At 56.9% G+C, this 13,936-nt stretch overlaps 2 protein-coding genes across 2 annotated transcripts; both read right to left on the bottom strand.

The window, feature by feature from the left end:
* Positions 1-105: 105 nt before the first annotated feature.
* LOC138242620 (streptococcal hemagglutinin-like) lies at positions 106-9,572 on the bottom strand. The gene is made up of 4 exons (XM_069198163.1): positions 9,563-9,572; positions 1,189-7,712; positions 517-1,125; positions 106-120 (listed from the first exon to the last, which is right to left on the bottom strand). The coding sequence occupies exons 1-4, from the start codon at positions 9,570-9,572 to the stop codon at positions 106-108; spliced, it is 7,158 nt and encodes a 2,385-aa protein (XP_069054264.1).
* On the bottom strand, positions 9,438-13,409 carry LOC138243194 (ly6/PLAUR domain-containing protein 2-like). Its single transcript, XM_069198711.1, has 3 exons — positions 13,174-13,409; positions 11,855-11,959; positions 9,438-10,958 (listed from the first exon to the last, which is right to left on the bottom strand). The coding sequence occupies exons 1-3, from the start codon at positions 13,223-13,225 to the stop codon at positions 10,735-10,737; spliced, it is 381 nt and encodes a 126-aa protein (XP_069054812.1). The 5' UTR covers positions 13,226-13,409; the 3' UTR covers positions 9,438-10,734.
* Positions 13,410-13,936: the final 527 nt, after the last annotated feature.

The raw sequence follows: 13,936 nt of genomic DNA, 5'->3' as shown, positions 1-13,936 counted from the left end.
AGGGACTGGAACAGGCCCAGGGTTCGACCCCCCAGATAGAGGAAATGTGCAGGTCACACACAGTAACACACTGGACACAAACACTCACACACTGGACACCCACACTCATAGACAGACACACTCATAAACAGACAGACACACACACACAGATGCACACCGGACACACACACTCATAAACAGACAGACACACACACTCATAAACAGACAGACACACACACAGACACACCCTGGACAAACACACTCATAAACAGTCAAACACACACACACACACACTCATAGACAGACACACAGACACATACCAGACACACACACTCATAAACAGACAGACACACACACAGAGACACATACCAGACACACACACTCACACACAGTGTTGTCAGCGGACTTTACCGCGCTGTGCTCCGCTGTGGCCTTGTTATCAGCGGTTTTTACTGCGCTGTGCTCTGCTGTGGCCTTGTTGTCAGCGGACTTTACCGCGCTGTGCTCCGCTGTGGCCTTGTTGTCAGCGGACTTTACCGCGCTGTGCTCCGCTGTGGCCTTGTTGTCAGCGGACTTTACCGCGCTGTGCTCTGCTGTGGCCTTGTTGTCAGTGGTTTTTACTGCGCTGTGCTCTGCTGTGGCCTTGTTGTCAGTGGACTTTACCGCGCTGTGCTCTGCTGTGGCCTTGTTGTCAGCGGTTTTTACTGCGCTGTGCTCTGCTGTGGCCTTGTTTTCAGCGGTTTTTACCGCACTGTGCTCCGCTGTGGCCTTGTTGTCAGCGGTTTTTACTGCGCTGTGCTCTGCTGTGGCCTTGTTGTCAGCGGACTTTACCGCGCTGTGCTCCGCTGTGGCCTTGTTGTCAGTGGTTTTTACTGCGCTGTGCTCCGCTGTGGCCTTGTTGTCAGCGGACTTTACTGCGCTGTGCTCTGCTGTGGCCTTGTTTTCAGCGGTTTTTACCGCACTGTGCTCCGCTGTGGCCTTGTTGTCAGCGTTTTTTACCGCGCTGTGCTCCGCTGTGGCCTTGTTGTCAGCGGACTTTACCGCGCTGTGCTCCGCTGTGGCCTTGTTGTCAGTGGACTTTACTGCGCTGTGCTCCGCTGTGGCCTTGTTGTCAGCGGACTTTACCGCGCTGTGCTCCGCTGTGGCCTTGTTGTCAGTGGACTTTACCGCGCTGTGCTCCGCTGTGGCCTTGTTGTCAGTGGACTTTACCGCGCTGTGCTCCGCTGTGGCCTTGTTGTCAGTGGACTTTACCGCGCTGTGCTCTGCTGTGGCCTTGTTGTCAGTGGACTTTACCGCACTGTGCTCCGCTGCGGCCTTGTTTTCAGCGGTTTTTACCGCACTGTGCTCTGCTGTGGCCTTGTTGTCAGCGGTTTTTACTGCGCTGTGCTCTGCTGTGGCCTTGTTGTCAGTGGTTTTTACTGCGCTGTGCTCTGCTGTGGCCTTGTTGTCAGCGGACTTTACCGCGCTGTGCTCCGCTGTGGCCTTGTTGTCAGCGGACTTTACCGCGCTGTGCTCCGCTCTGGCCTTGTTATCAGCGGTTTTTACCGCGCTGTGCTCTGCTGTGGCCTTGTTGTCAGTGGTTTTTACTGCGCTGTGCTCTGCTGTGGCCTTGTTTTCAGCGTTTTTTACCGCACTGTGCTCCGCTGTGGCCTTGTTGTCGGTGGACTTTACCGCGCTGTGCTCAGCTGTGGCCTTGATGTCAGTGGACTTTACCGCGCTGTGCTCCGCTGTGGCCTTGATGTCAGCGGACTTTACCGCGCTGTGCTCTGCTGTGGCCTTGTTGTCAGCGGTTTTTACCGCGCTGTGCTCTGCTGTGGCCTTGTTGTCAGTGGACTTTACCGCGCTGTGATCCGCTGTGGCCTTGTTTTCAGCGGACTTTACCGCGCTGTGCTCCGCTGTGGCCTTGTTATCAGCGGTTTTAACCGCGCTGTGCTCCGCTGTGGCCTTGTTTTCAGCGGACTTTACCGCGCTGTGCTCCGCTGCGGCCTTGTTGTCAGTGGACTTTACCGCACTGTGCTCTGCTGTGGCCTTGTTGTCAGCGGTTTTTACCGCGCTGTGCTCTGCTGTGGCCTTGTTGTCAGTGGTTTTTACTGCACTGTGATCCGCTGTGGCCTTGTTGTCAGCGGACTTTACCGCGCTGTGCTCCGCTGTGGCCTTGTTGTCAGCGGACTTTACCGCGCTGTGCTCCGCTGTGGCCTTGTTGTCAGCGGTTTTTACCGCGCTGTGCTCTGCTGTGGCCTTGTTTTCAGCGTTTTTTACCGCACTGTGCTCCGCTGTGGCCTTGATGTCAGTGGACTTTACCGCACTGTGCTCCGCTGTGGCCTTGTTTTCAGCGTTTTTTACCGCACTGTGCTCCGCTGTGGCCTTGTTGTCGGTGGACTTTACCGCGCTGTGCTCAGCTGTGGCCTTGTTGTCAGCGGACTTTACCGCGCTGTGCTCTGCTGTGGCCTTGTTTTCAGCGTTTTTTACCGCGCTGTGCTCTGCTGTGGCCTTGTTTTCAGCGGTTTTTACCGCACTGTGCTCCGCTGTGGCCTTGTTGTCGGTGGACTTTACCGCGCTGTGCTCCGCTGTGGCCTTGTTGTCAGCGGTTTTTACCGCGCTGTGCTCTGCTGTGGCCTTGTTGTCAGTGGACTTTACCGCGCTGTGATCCGCTGTGGCCTTGTTTTCAGCGGACTTTACCGCGCTGTGCTCCGCTGTGGCCTTGTTGTCAGCGGTTTTTACCGCGCTGTGCTCTGCTGTGGCCTTGTTGTCAGCGGACTTTACCGCGCTGTGCTCTGCTGTGGCCTTGTTGTCAGCGGTTTTTACCGCGCTGTGCTCTGCTGTGGCCTTGTTTTCAGCGGTTTTTAACGCACTGTGCTCCGCTGTGGCCTTGTTGTCAGCGGTTTTTACCGCGCTGTGCTCTGCTGTGGCCTTGTTTTCAGCGGTTTTTAACGCACTGTGCTCCGCTGTGGCCTTGTTGTCAGTGGTTTTTACCGCGCTGTGCTCTGCTGTGGCCTTGTTGTCAGCGGACTTTACCGCGCTGTGCTCCGCTGTGGCCTTGTTGTCAGTGGTTTTTACTGCGCTGTGCTCTGCTGTGGCCTTGTTGTCAGTGGACTTTACCGCCCTGTGCTCCGCTGTGGCCTTGTTGTCAGTGGACTTTACCGCGCTGTGCTCTGCTGTGGCCTTGTTGTCAGCGGACTTTACCGCGCTGTGCTCCGCTGTGGCCTTGTTGTCAGCGGTTTTTACTGCGCTGTGCTCTGCTGTGGCCTTGTTGTCAGCGGTTTTTACTGCGCTGTGCTCTGCTGTGGCCTTGTTGTCAGCGGACTTTACCGCCCTGTGCTCCGCTGTGGCCTTGTTGTCAGCGGACTTTACCGCGCTGTGCTCCGCTGTGGCCTTGTTGTCAGCGGTTTTTACCGCGCTGTGCTCTGCTGTGGCCTTGTTTTCAGCGTTTTTTACCGCACTGTGCTCCGCTGTGGCCTTGATGTCAGTGGACTTTACCGCACTGTGCTCCGCTGTGGCCTTGTTGTCAGCGGACTTTACCGCGCTGTGCTCTGCTGTGGCCTTGTTGTCAGCGGACTTTACCGCGCTGTGCTCTGCTGTGGCCTTGTTTTCAGCGTTTTTTACCGCGCTGTGCTCTGCTGTGGCCTTGTTTTCAGCGGTTTTTACCGCACTGTGCTCTGCTGTGGCCTTGATGTCAGCGGACTTTACCGCGCTGTGCTCCGCTGTGGCCTTGTTTTCAGCGGACTTTACCGCGCTGTGCTCTGCTGTGGCCTTGATGTCAGCGGACTTTACCGCGCTGTGCTCCGCTGTGGCCTTGTTGTCAGCGGTTTTTACCGCGCTGTGCTCCGCTGTGGCCTTGATGTCAGCGGACTTTACCGCGCTGTGCTCCGCTGTGGCCTTGTTGTCAGCGGTTTTTACCGCGCTGTGCTCCGCTGTGGCCTTGTTGTCAGCGGACTTTACCGCGCTGTGCTCTGCTGTGGCCTTGTTTTCAGCGGTTTTTAACGCACTGTGCTCCGCTGTGGCCTTGTTGTCAGCGGTTTTTACTGCGCTGTGCTCCGCTGTGGCCTTGTTGTCAGCGGTTTTTACCGCACTGTGCTCCGCTGTGGCCTTGTTGTCAGCGGACTTTACCGCGCTGTGCTCTGCTGTGGCCTTGTTTTCAGCGTTTTTTACCGCACTGTGCTCCGCTGTGGCCTTGATGTCAGTGGACTTTACCGCGCTGTGCTCCGCTGTGGCCTTGTTGTCAGTGGACTTTACCGCGCTGTGCTCCGCTGTGGCCTTGATGTCAGTGGACTTTACCGCGCTGTGCTCAGCTGTGGCCTTGTTGTCAGCGGACTTTACCGCGCTGTGCTCTGCTGTGGCCTTGTTTTCAGCGTTTTTTACCGCGCTGTGCTCTGCTGTGGCCTTGTTTTCAGCGGTTTTTACCGCACTGTGCTCTGCTGTGGCCTTGATGTCAGTGGACTTTACCGCGCTGTGCTCCGCTGTGGCCTTGATGTCAGCGGACTTTACCGCGCTGTGCTCTGCTGTGGCCTTGTTGTCAGCGGTTTTTACCGCGCTGTGCTCCGCTGTGGCCTTGTTGTCAGTGGACTTTACTGCACTGTGATCCGCTGTGGCCTTGTTGTCGGTGGACTTTACCGCACTGTGCTCCGCTGTGGCCTTGTTGTCAGCGGTTTTTACCGCGCTGTGCTCCGCTGTGGCCTTGTTGTCAGTGGACTTTACCGCGCTGTGATCCGCTGTGGCCTTGTTTTCAGCGGACTTTACCGCGCTGTGCTCCGCTGTGGCCTTGTTGTCAGCGGTTTTTACCGCGCTGTGCTCTGCTGTGGCCTTGTTGTCAGCGGACTTTACCGCGCTGTGCTCTGCTGTGGCCTTGTTGTCAGCGGTTTTTACCGCGCTGTGCTCTGCTGTGGCCTTGTTTTCAGCGGTTTTTAACGCACTGTGCTCCGCTGTGGCCTTGTTTTCAGCGTTTTTTACCGCACTGTGCTCCGCTGTGGCCTTGATGTCAGTGGACTTTACCGCACTGTGCTCCGCTGTGGCCTTGTTTTCAGCGTTTTTTACCGCACTGTGCTCCGCTGTGGCCTTGTTGTCGGTGGACTTTACCGCGCTGTGCTCAGCTGTGGCCTTGATGTCAGTGGACTTTACCGCGCTGTGCTCCGCTGTGGCCTTGATGTCAGCGGACTTTACCGCGCTGTGCTCTGCTGTGGCCTTGTTGTCAGCGGTTTTTACCGCGCTGTGCTCTGCTGTGGCCTTGTTGTCAGTGGACTTTACCGCGCTGTGATCCGCTGTGGCCTTGTTTTCAGCGGACTTTACCGCGCTGTGCTCCGCTGTGGCCTTGTTATCAGCGGTTTTAACCGCGCTGTGCTCCGCTGTGGCCTTGTTTTCAGCGGACTTTACCGCGCTGTGCTCCGCTGCGGCCTTGTTGTCAGTGGACTTTACCGCACTGTGCTCTGCTGTGGCCTTGTTGTCAGCGGTTTTTACCGCGCTGTGCTCTGCTGTGGCCTTGTTGTCAGTGGTTTTTACTGCACTGTGATCCGCTGTGGCCTTGTTGTCAGCGGACTTTACCGCGCTGTGCTCCGCTGTGGCCTTGTTGTCAGCGGACTTTACCGCGCTGTGCTCCGCTGTGGCCTTGTTGTCAGCGGTTTTTACCGCGCTGTGCTCTGCTGTGGCCTTGTTTTCAGCGTTTTTTACCGCACTGTGCTCCGCTGTGGCCTTGATGTCAGTGGACTTTACCGCACTGTGCTCCGCTGTGGCCTTGTTTTCAGCGTTTTTTACCGCACTGTGCTCCGCTGTGGCCTTGTTGTCGGTGGACTTTACCGCGCTGTGCTCAGCTGTGGCCTTGTTGTCAGCGGACTTTACCGCGCTGTGCTCTGCTGTGGCCTTGTTTTCAGCGTTTTTTACCGCGCTGTGCTCTGCTGTGGCCTTGTTTTCAGCGGTTTTTACCGCACTGTGCTCCGCTGTGGCCTTGATGTCAGCGGACTTTACCGCGCTGTGCTCTGCTGTGGCCTTGTTGTCAGTGGACTTTACCGCGCTGTGATCCGCTGTGGCCTTGTTTTCAGCGGACTTTACCGCGCTGTGCTCCGCTGTGGCCTTGTTGTCAGCGGTTTTTACCGCGCTGTGCTCTGCTGTGGCCTTGTTTTCAGCGGTTTTTAACGCACTGTGCTCCGCTGTGGCCTTGTTGTCAGTGGTTTTTACCGCGCTGTGCTCTGCTGTGGCCTTGTTGTCAGCGGACTTTACCGCGCTGTGCTCCGCTGTGGCCTTGTTGTCAGTGGTTTTTACTGCGCTGTGCTCTGCTGTGGCCTTGTTGTCAGTGGACTTTACCGCCCTGTGCTCCGCTGTGGCCTTGTTGTCAGTGGACTTTACCGCGCTGTGCTCCGCTGTGGCCTTGTTGTCAGCGGACTTTACCGCACTGTGCTCCGCTGTGGCCTTGTTGTCAGTGGACTTTACTGCGCTGTGCTCTGCTGTGGCCTTGTTGTCAGCGGACTTTACCGCGCTGTGCTCCGCTGTGGCCTTGTTGTCAGCGGTTTTTACTGCGCTGTGCTCTGCTGTGGCCTTGTTGTCAGCGGTTTTTACCGCGCTGTGCTCTGCTGTGGCCTTGTTGTCAGTGGACTTTACCGCGCTGTGCTCTGCTGTGGCCTTGTTTTCAGCGTTTTTTACCGCACTGTGCTCCGCTGTGGCCTTGTTGTCGGTGGACTTTACCGCGCTGTGCTCTGCTGTGGCCTTGTTTTCAGCGTTTTTTACCGCGCTGTGCTCTGCTGTGGCCTTGTTTTCAGCGGTTTTTACCGCACTGTGCTCCGCTGTGGCCTTGATGTCAGCGGACTTTACCGCGCTGTGCTCCGCTGTGGCCTTGTTTTCAGCGTTTTTTACCGCACTGTGCTCCGCTGTGGCCTTGTTGTCGGTGGACTTTACCGCGCTGTGCTCTGCTGTGGCCTTGTTTTCAGCGTTTTTTACCGCGCTGTGCTCTGCTGTGGCCTTGTTTTCAGCGGTTTTTACCGCACTGTGCTCCGCTGTGGCCTTGATGTCAGCGGACTTTACCGCGCTGTGCTCCGCTGTGGCCTTGTTTTCAGCGTTTTTTACCGCGCTGTGCTCCGCTGTGGCCTTGTTGTCAGCGGTTTTTACTGCGCTGTGCTCAGCTGTGGCCTTGTTGTCAGCGGACTTTACCGCGCTGTGCTCTGCTGTGGCCTTGTTGTCAGCGGACTTTACCGCGCTGTGCTCTGCTGTGGCCTTGTTTTCAGCGTTTTTTACCGCGCTGTGCTCTGCTGTGGCCTTGTTTTCAGCGGTTTTTACCGCACTGTGCTCCGCTGTGGCCTTGATGTCAGCGGACTTTACCGCGCTGTGCTCCGCTGTGGCCTTGTTGTCAGCGGTTTTTACCGCGCTGTGCTCTGCTGTGGCCTTGTTGTCAGTGGACTTTACCGCGCTGTGATCCGCTGTGGCCTTGTTTTCAGCGGACTTTACCGCGCTGTGCTCCGCTGTGGCCTTGTTGTCAGCGGTTTTTACCGCGCTGTGCTCTGCTGTGGCCTTGTTGTCAGTGGACTTTACCGCGCTGTGATCCGCTGTGGCCTTGTTTTCAGCGGACTTTACCGCGCTGTGCTCCGCTGTGGCCTTGTTGTCAGCGGTTTTTACCGCACTGTGCTCCGCTGTGGCCTTGTTGTCAGTGGTTTTTACTGCGCTGTGCTCTGCTGTGGCCTTGTTGTCAGCGGACTTTACCGCCCTGTGCTCCGCTGTGGCCTTGTTGTCAGTGGACTTTACCGCGCTGTGCTCTGCTGTGGCCTTGTTGTCAGCGGACTTTACCGCGCTGTGCTCCGCTGTGGCCTTGTTGTCAGCGGACTTTACCGCGCTGTGCTCTGCTGTGGCCTTGTTGTCAGCGGACTTTACCGCGCTGTGCTCCGCTGTGGCCTTGTTGTCAGTGGACTTTACCGCGCTGTGCTCCGCTGTGGCCTTGTTGTCAGCGGACTTTACCGCGCTGTGCTCTGCTGTGGCCTTGTTGTCAGCGGACTTTACCGCGCTGTGCTCCGCTGTGGCCTTGTTGTCAGTGGACTTTACCGCGCTGTGCTCCGCTGTGGCCTTGTTGTCAGCGGACTTTACCGCGCTGTGCTCCGCTGTGGCCTTGTTGTCAGTGGTTTTTACTGCGCTGTGCTCTGCTGTGGCCTTGTTGTCAGCAGACTGAAATGCTATTTTTCCCAAAGGCTACATTTAAGAACACACATCAGTGCACACTGAGATAAGTAATAGTGCAGTTTCACATAAAAAAAGGTGATGACAGCTGGAGAACCAGTTTGTGGTATTTGTTTTGAAAGCCACAATAAAAAGAAGGATTTAGATAAGGGGAGGGAGAAGGAGTTAAGTCAATACATTACACTAATACCGCATTGAGAGAGAGGGGGGTTCACACACACACACTGACTGGACACTCCAGTACATGAACACTGCACTGAGAGAGAGAGGGGTTCATACACACACACTGACTGGACACTCCAGTACATGAACACTGCACTGAGAGAGAGAGGGGTTCATACAGACACACTGACTGGACACTCCAGGACATGAACACTGCACTGAGAGAGAGAGGGGTTCACACAGACACACTGACTGGACACTCCAGTACATGAACACTGCACTGAGAGAGAGGGGGGTTCACACACACACACTGACTGGACACTCCAGTACATGAACACTGCACTGAGAGAGAGAGGGGTTCACACAGACACACTGACTGGACACTCCAGTACATGAACACTGCATTGAGAGAGAGGGGGGTTCACACACACACACTGACTGGACACTCCAGTACATGAACACTGCATTGAGAGAGAGGGGGGTTCACACACACACACTGACTGGACACTCCAGTACATGAACACTGCACTGAGAGAGAGAGGGGTTCACACACACACACTGACTGGACACTCCAGTACATGAACACTGCACTGAGAGAGAGAGAGGGGTTCACACAGACACACTGACTGGACACTCCAGTACATGAACACTGCACTGAGAGAGAGAGGGGTTCATACACACACACTGACTGGACACTCCAGTACATGAACACTGCACTGAGAGAGAGAGGGGTTCATACACACACACTGACTGGACACTCCAGTACATGAACACTGCACTGAGAGAGAGGGGTTCACACAGACACACTGACTGGACACTCCAGTACATGAACACTGCACTGAGAGAGAGAGGGGTTCACACACACACACTGACTGGACACTCCAGTACATGAACACTGCACTGAGAGAGAGAGGGGTTCATACACACACCCTGACTGGACACTCCAGTACATGAACACTGCACTGAAAGAGAGAGGGGTTCATACAGACACACTGACTGGACACTCCAGTACATGAACACTGCACTGAGAGAGAGAGGGGTTCATACACACACACTGACAGAGACACAGGTCCATAGTCCGTCACTTTGGTTGTTGTGGGACCAATCTCCCCAGAAACAGGACCATAGCAAGAAACCCGAGACACGTCATGTATTGTTTTACAGAGTTTATTATTTTTTTTCCCAGTAAATCTTGTTGGTCACAATTTTTTCCCAGTGTTAACATTGACCAGAAAGGAAGTTAGTAACATTCTTCACCTAGAGAAGAGCTCGGTACCTTTCAGCATGGCTCGAGCGAGACCTCGGGCCACGCCACATATCCGGACCTCCGGGTCCGGCCAGAGTCCAGGCTTCGCGCTAGGAGAGGGAACACGCAGAACCACACAGCAGTGACCGGGACACCAGGAGAGTTGGGGTGATTCAGGGTTACTTGGGGTGATTCAGGGCAATTGGGGGTGACTGGCAGATACTGGGGGTGATTCAGGGTGACTGGGGGTGATTCAGGGCGATTGGCAGTGACTGGGGTTGATTCAGGGTGACTGGGGGTGATTCAGGGCGATTGGGGGTGACTGGCAGTGACTGGGGGTGATTCAGGGCGATTGGGGGTGACTGGAGGTGATTTGGATTGACTGGAGGTGATTTGGGGTGACTGGGGTTGATTCAGGGCGATTGGCAGTGACTGGCAGTGATTCGGGGTGACTGGGGGTGATTCAGGGCGATTGGGGGTGACTGGCAGTGATTCGGGGTGACTGGAGGTGATTCAGGGCGATTGGGGGTGACTGGGGGTGATTTGGATTGACTGGAGGTGATTTGGGGTGACTGGGGTTGATTCAGGGCGATTGGCAGTGACTGGCAGTGATTCGGGGTGACTGGGGGTGATTCAGGGCGATTGGCAGTGACTGGCAGTGATTCGGGGTGACTGGGGGTGATTCAGGGCGATTGGGGGTGACTGGGGGTGATTCAGGGCGATTGGGGGTGATGGCAGTGATTCGGGGCGACTGGGGGTGATTCAGGGCGATTGGGGGTGATGGCAGTGATTCGGGGCGATTGGCAGTGACTGGCAGTGATTCGGGGTGACTGGGGGTGATTCAGGGCGATTGGGGGTGACTGGCAGTGATTCGGGGTGACTGGGGGTGACTGGCAGTGACCGGCGGTGATTCGGGGCGATTGGGGGTGACTGGCAGTGACTGGGGGTGATTCAGGGCGATTGGGGGTGATGGCGGTGATGCGGGGCGATTGGGGGTGACTGGCAGTGACCGGCGGTGATTCGGGGCGATTGGGGGTGACTGGCAGTGACCGGAGGTGATTCGGGGTGACCGGCGGTGATTCGGGGCGATTGGGGGTGACTGGCAGTGACCGGAGGTGATTCCGGGTGACCGGCGGTGATTCGGGGCGATTGGGGGTGACTGGCGGTGACCGGAGGTGATGCGGGGTGGCCGCGGCGCGGGCCTAGGCCAGCCCCAGGAGCCAGACGGCGGCCAGGGCCCCCCCCGTCAGGGCGGACAGGCGGGCGGCGCCGGCGCTGTTGCACAGGTCCGTGGTGCAGCAGCTGATGGTCTGCGTGTAGTTCGAGAGCAGGAAGGGCTGAATGATCGTCGTGTTGCACTGCTGGCTGCCGAGCTGAGACTGGCAGCCCTTCGAGACGAAGGTGGAGGCGAAGTTCGAGCCAAAATCTGGGAGAGAGAGAGGGGAGAGGGGTGAGAGAGAGAGAGAGAGGGGAGAGGGGTGAGAGAGAGAGAGAGAGTATGTCAATATTATATAATATGTCTTTGTTGTAAATGTCTGTAACATGTCTGTAGATTTTATTTTACTTCTACTTTTTGTTTTGTTCTATGTTAATTTTATTATTTTTATTTGCTTTGGCAACACTGATTGTACCCATCGGTCATGCTAATAAAGCACCTTGAAGTGAATTGAATTGAATTGAGAGAGAGGGGAGAGGGGTGAGAGAGAGAGGGCAGAGGGGTGAGAGAGAGAGAGAGAGAGGGGAGAGGGGTGAGAGAGAGAGAGAGAGGGCAGAGGGGTGAGAGAGAGAGGGGAGAGGGGTGAGAGAGAGGGCAGAGGGGTGAGAAAGAGAGAGAGGGCAGAGGGGTGAGAGAGAGAGAGAGGGGAGAGGGGTGAGAAAGAGAGAGAGGGGAGAGGGGTGAGAGAGAGGGCAGAGGGGTGAGAAAGAGAGAGGGCAGAGGGGTGAGAGAGAGAGAGAGAGGGGAGAGGGGTGAGAAAGAGAGAGAGGGCAGAGGGGTGAGAGAGAGAGGGGTGAGAGAGGGGTAAAAGGGGTGAGAGAGAGAGAGGGCAGAGGGGTGAGAGAGAGAGAGGGGAGAGGGGTGAGAGAGAGAGGGGGCAGAGGGGTGAGAGAGAGGGCAGAGGGGTGAGAGAGAGAGAGGGGAGAGGGGTGAGAGAGAGAGGGGGCAGAGGGGTGAGAGAGAGGGCAGAGGGGTGAGAAAGAGAGAGAGAGAGAGGGGAGAGGGGTGAGAGAGAGGGCAGAGGGGTGAGAAAGAGAGAGAGAGGGCAGAGGGGTGAAGGGGTGAGAGAGAGGGGGGAGAGGTGGGAGAGTCTCCGAGTCTCTTACTTGCTGTCAGGCTGTAGCACTGCTCTGTACCGGCACAGTTGGTCTGCGTCGAGACGCACAGGTTTAGGAATCCAAAGTTGCATTTGTTGCACTTCAAAGTCTCCACTGTACAGGGGAGGCACAACGGAGCAGAAACTGTGAGCAGCAGTTCTTGTAAAAGGAGCAGACGCACACCAGTCATTCTGTACCAGCAACCCCACCTGGGAGACGGACACCAGTCATTCTGAACCAGCAACCCCACCTGGGAGACGCACAGCGATCGTTCTGCACCTTGACTTACACACTGAAACACTGACTCCCTGAATGACACACTGACACCCTGACTGACTGACACACTGAAACACAGACACCCTGACTGACTGACACACTGAAACACAGACACACTGACTGACACCCTGACTGACTGACACACTGAAACACTGACACCCTGACTGACTGACACACTGACTGACTGAAACACAAACACAGACTCTCTCTCTCCCTCTCTCTCTCTCTCTCTGGGACAGATCCCAACGGGCGGGACAAAAAACCACAGCTGCTCAAGCACTGAGGTAGTGGCACCCTGCCCGTCTGTCTGTCTGCCCGTCACCTGCCTGCCTGCCTGTCTGTCTGTCTGCCTGTCACCTGCCTGCTCGTCTGTCTGCTATCCTGCCTGTCACCTGCCTGCCTGCTCGCCTGTCTGTCCGTCTGCCTGTCACCTGCCTGCCTGCTCGCCTGTCTGTCCGTCTGCCTGTCACCTGCCTGCCTGCTCGCCTGTCTGTCCGTCTGCCTGTCACCTGCCTGCCTGCTCGCCTGTCTGTCTGTCGTCTGCTTCCCTGCCTGTCTGTCTGTCTGTCTATCCGTCTGTCTGCTTTCTTGCCTGTCTGTCCGTCTGTCTATCTCCTTTCCTGCTCCCCCGTCCGTCTATCTGCTTTCCTGCCTGCCTGCTCGCCTGTCTGTCTGTCTGTCTATCCGTCTGCTTTCTTGCCTGCCTGCTCGTCCGTCTGTCTGTCTGCTTTCTTGCCTGCCACCTCGCCTGTCTGTCTGTCTATTCGTCTGTCTGCTTTCTTGCCTGCCTCCTCGCCTGTCTGTCTGTCTATCCAACTGTCTGCTTTCCTGCCTGCCTGCCTCCTCGCCTGTCTGTCTGTCTGTCTATCCGACTGTCTGCTTTCCTGCCTGCCTCCTCGCCTGTCCGTCTGCTTTCTTGCCTGCCTGCTCGTCCGTCTGTCCGCTAGTCTCCCCGCCTGGTGTCTCGTGTCCCTGTCCCAGCTCACCCAGGCCTGCTCTCATTCCCAGGACCCCCGGGACAGAAGCCTGTCCCCTCCGTCCCCAGTACTCACCGGCCGTGGAGCACAGGGCCACAGCCAGGACGGCGCCCAGGAGCCGGTTCATCTTCACTGGAGTCGGGGGGGCAGCCCACCAGGGACGAGTCGGGCCGGGGCTGGGACGGTGTCGGCGAGAGACGAGAGGAGACGAGACGGGCAGGACCGGGCGCACGGGGCTCTGGACTCACACGGGAGCTGGGGAGGAAGCGGGGGCCTATTTGTGCTCAGGGCTTGAGCCCCCCCCCACACACACACACACACACCCCCCCACCGAACCGGTCCGGCTGGTTTCGATCCTGTTTGCTTCCACTCTGGTGACATCAGAGACCGGGGCGGGGGGGGCTGGCAGACAAACAGGGGGGGGCCCGAGCCCAGCTCCAGCAGGGCCACTGGCCACGTCGTGGAGAGGGGAGGGGGCTACCCTCAGCACACCCCCCCAAAGCGCTCTGCTTCCGGACCCTCGCCCGGCCCCCAACTTCCGCGTGCAGAGAGAGAGAGAGAGAGAGCTGCCATCTCTTCCCGGAAACTACACCCACCCCCCCCCACGACGAAGGGGACGCCTCCTGTCGCTCCGAGGGTCCGACGTGGAACTCGTTTATTCTTCGGGAGCCCTCCCGGACCCCAGCCCGAGGAATTAACAGTCAGCGCCCCAAGAACCTGGGGGTGGAAAAGCCCAGCAGTCGAGCAACACAGGAATGAAACCCCACCCCCCCCACCCCAAGCAGTTTAACTCGTCCTGCACGCGGATGTTCAGCATTTTTTTTTTTAAAACCAAAAA

Source organism: Lepisosteus oculatus, chromosome 14, assembly GCF_040954835.1.
Source record: "Lepisosteus oculatus isolate fLepOcu1 chromosome 14, fLepOcu1.hap2, whole genome shotgun sequence".
Classification (NCBI taxonomy): domain Eukaryota; kingdom Metazoa; phylum Chordata; class Actinopteri; order Semionotiformes; family Lepisosteidae; genus Lepisosteus; species Lepisosteus oculatus.
Note: the sequence above shows the minus strand (reverse complement) of the source record. Positions and strands in the feature narration are given on the sequence as shown.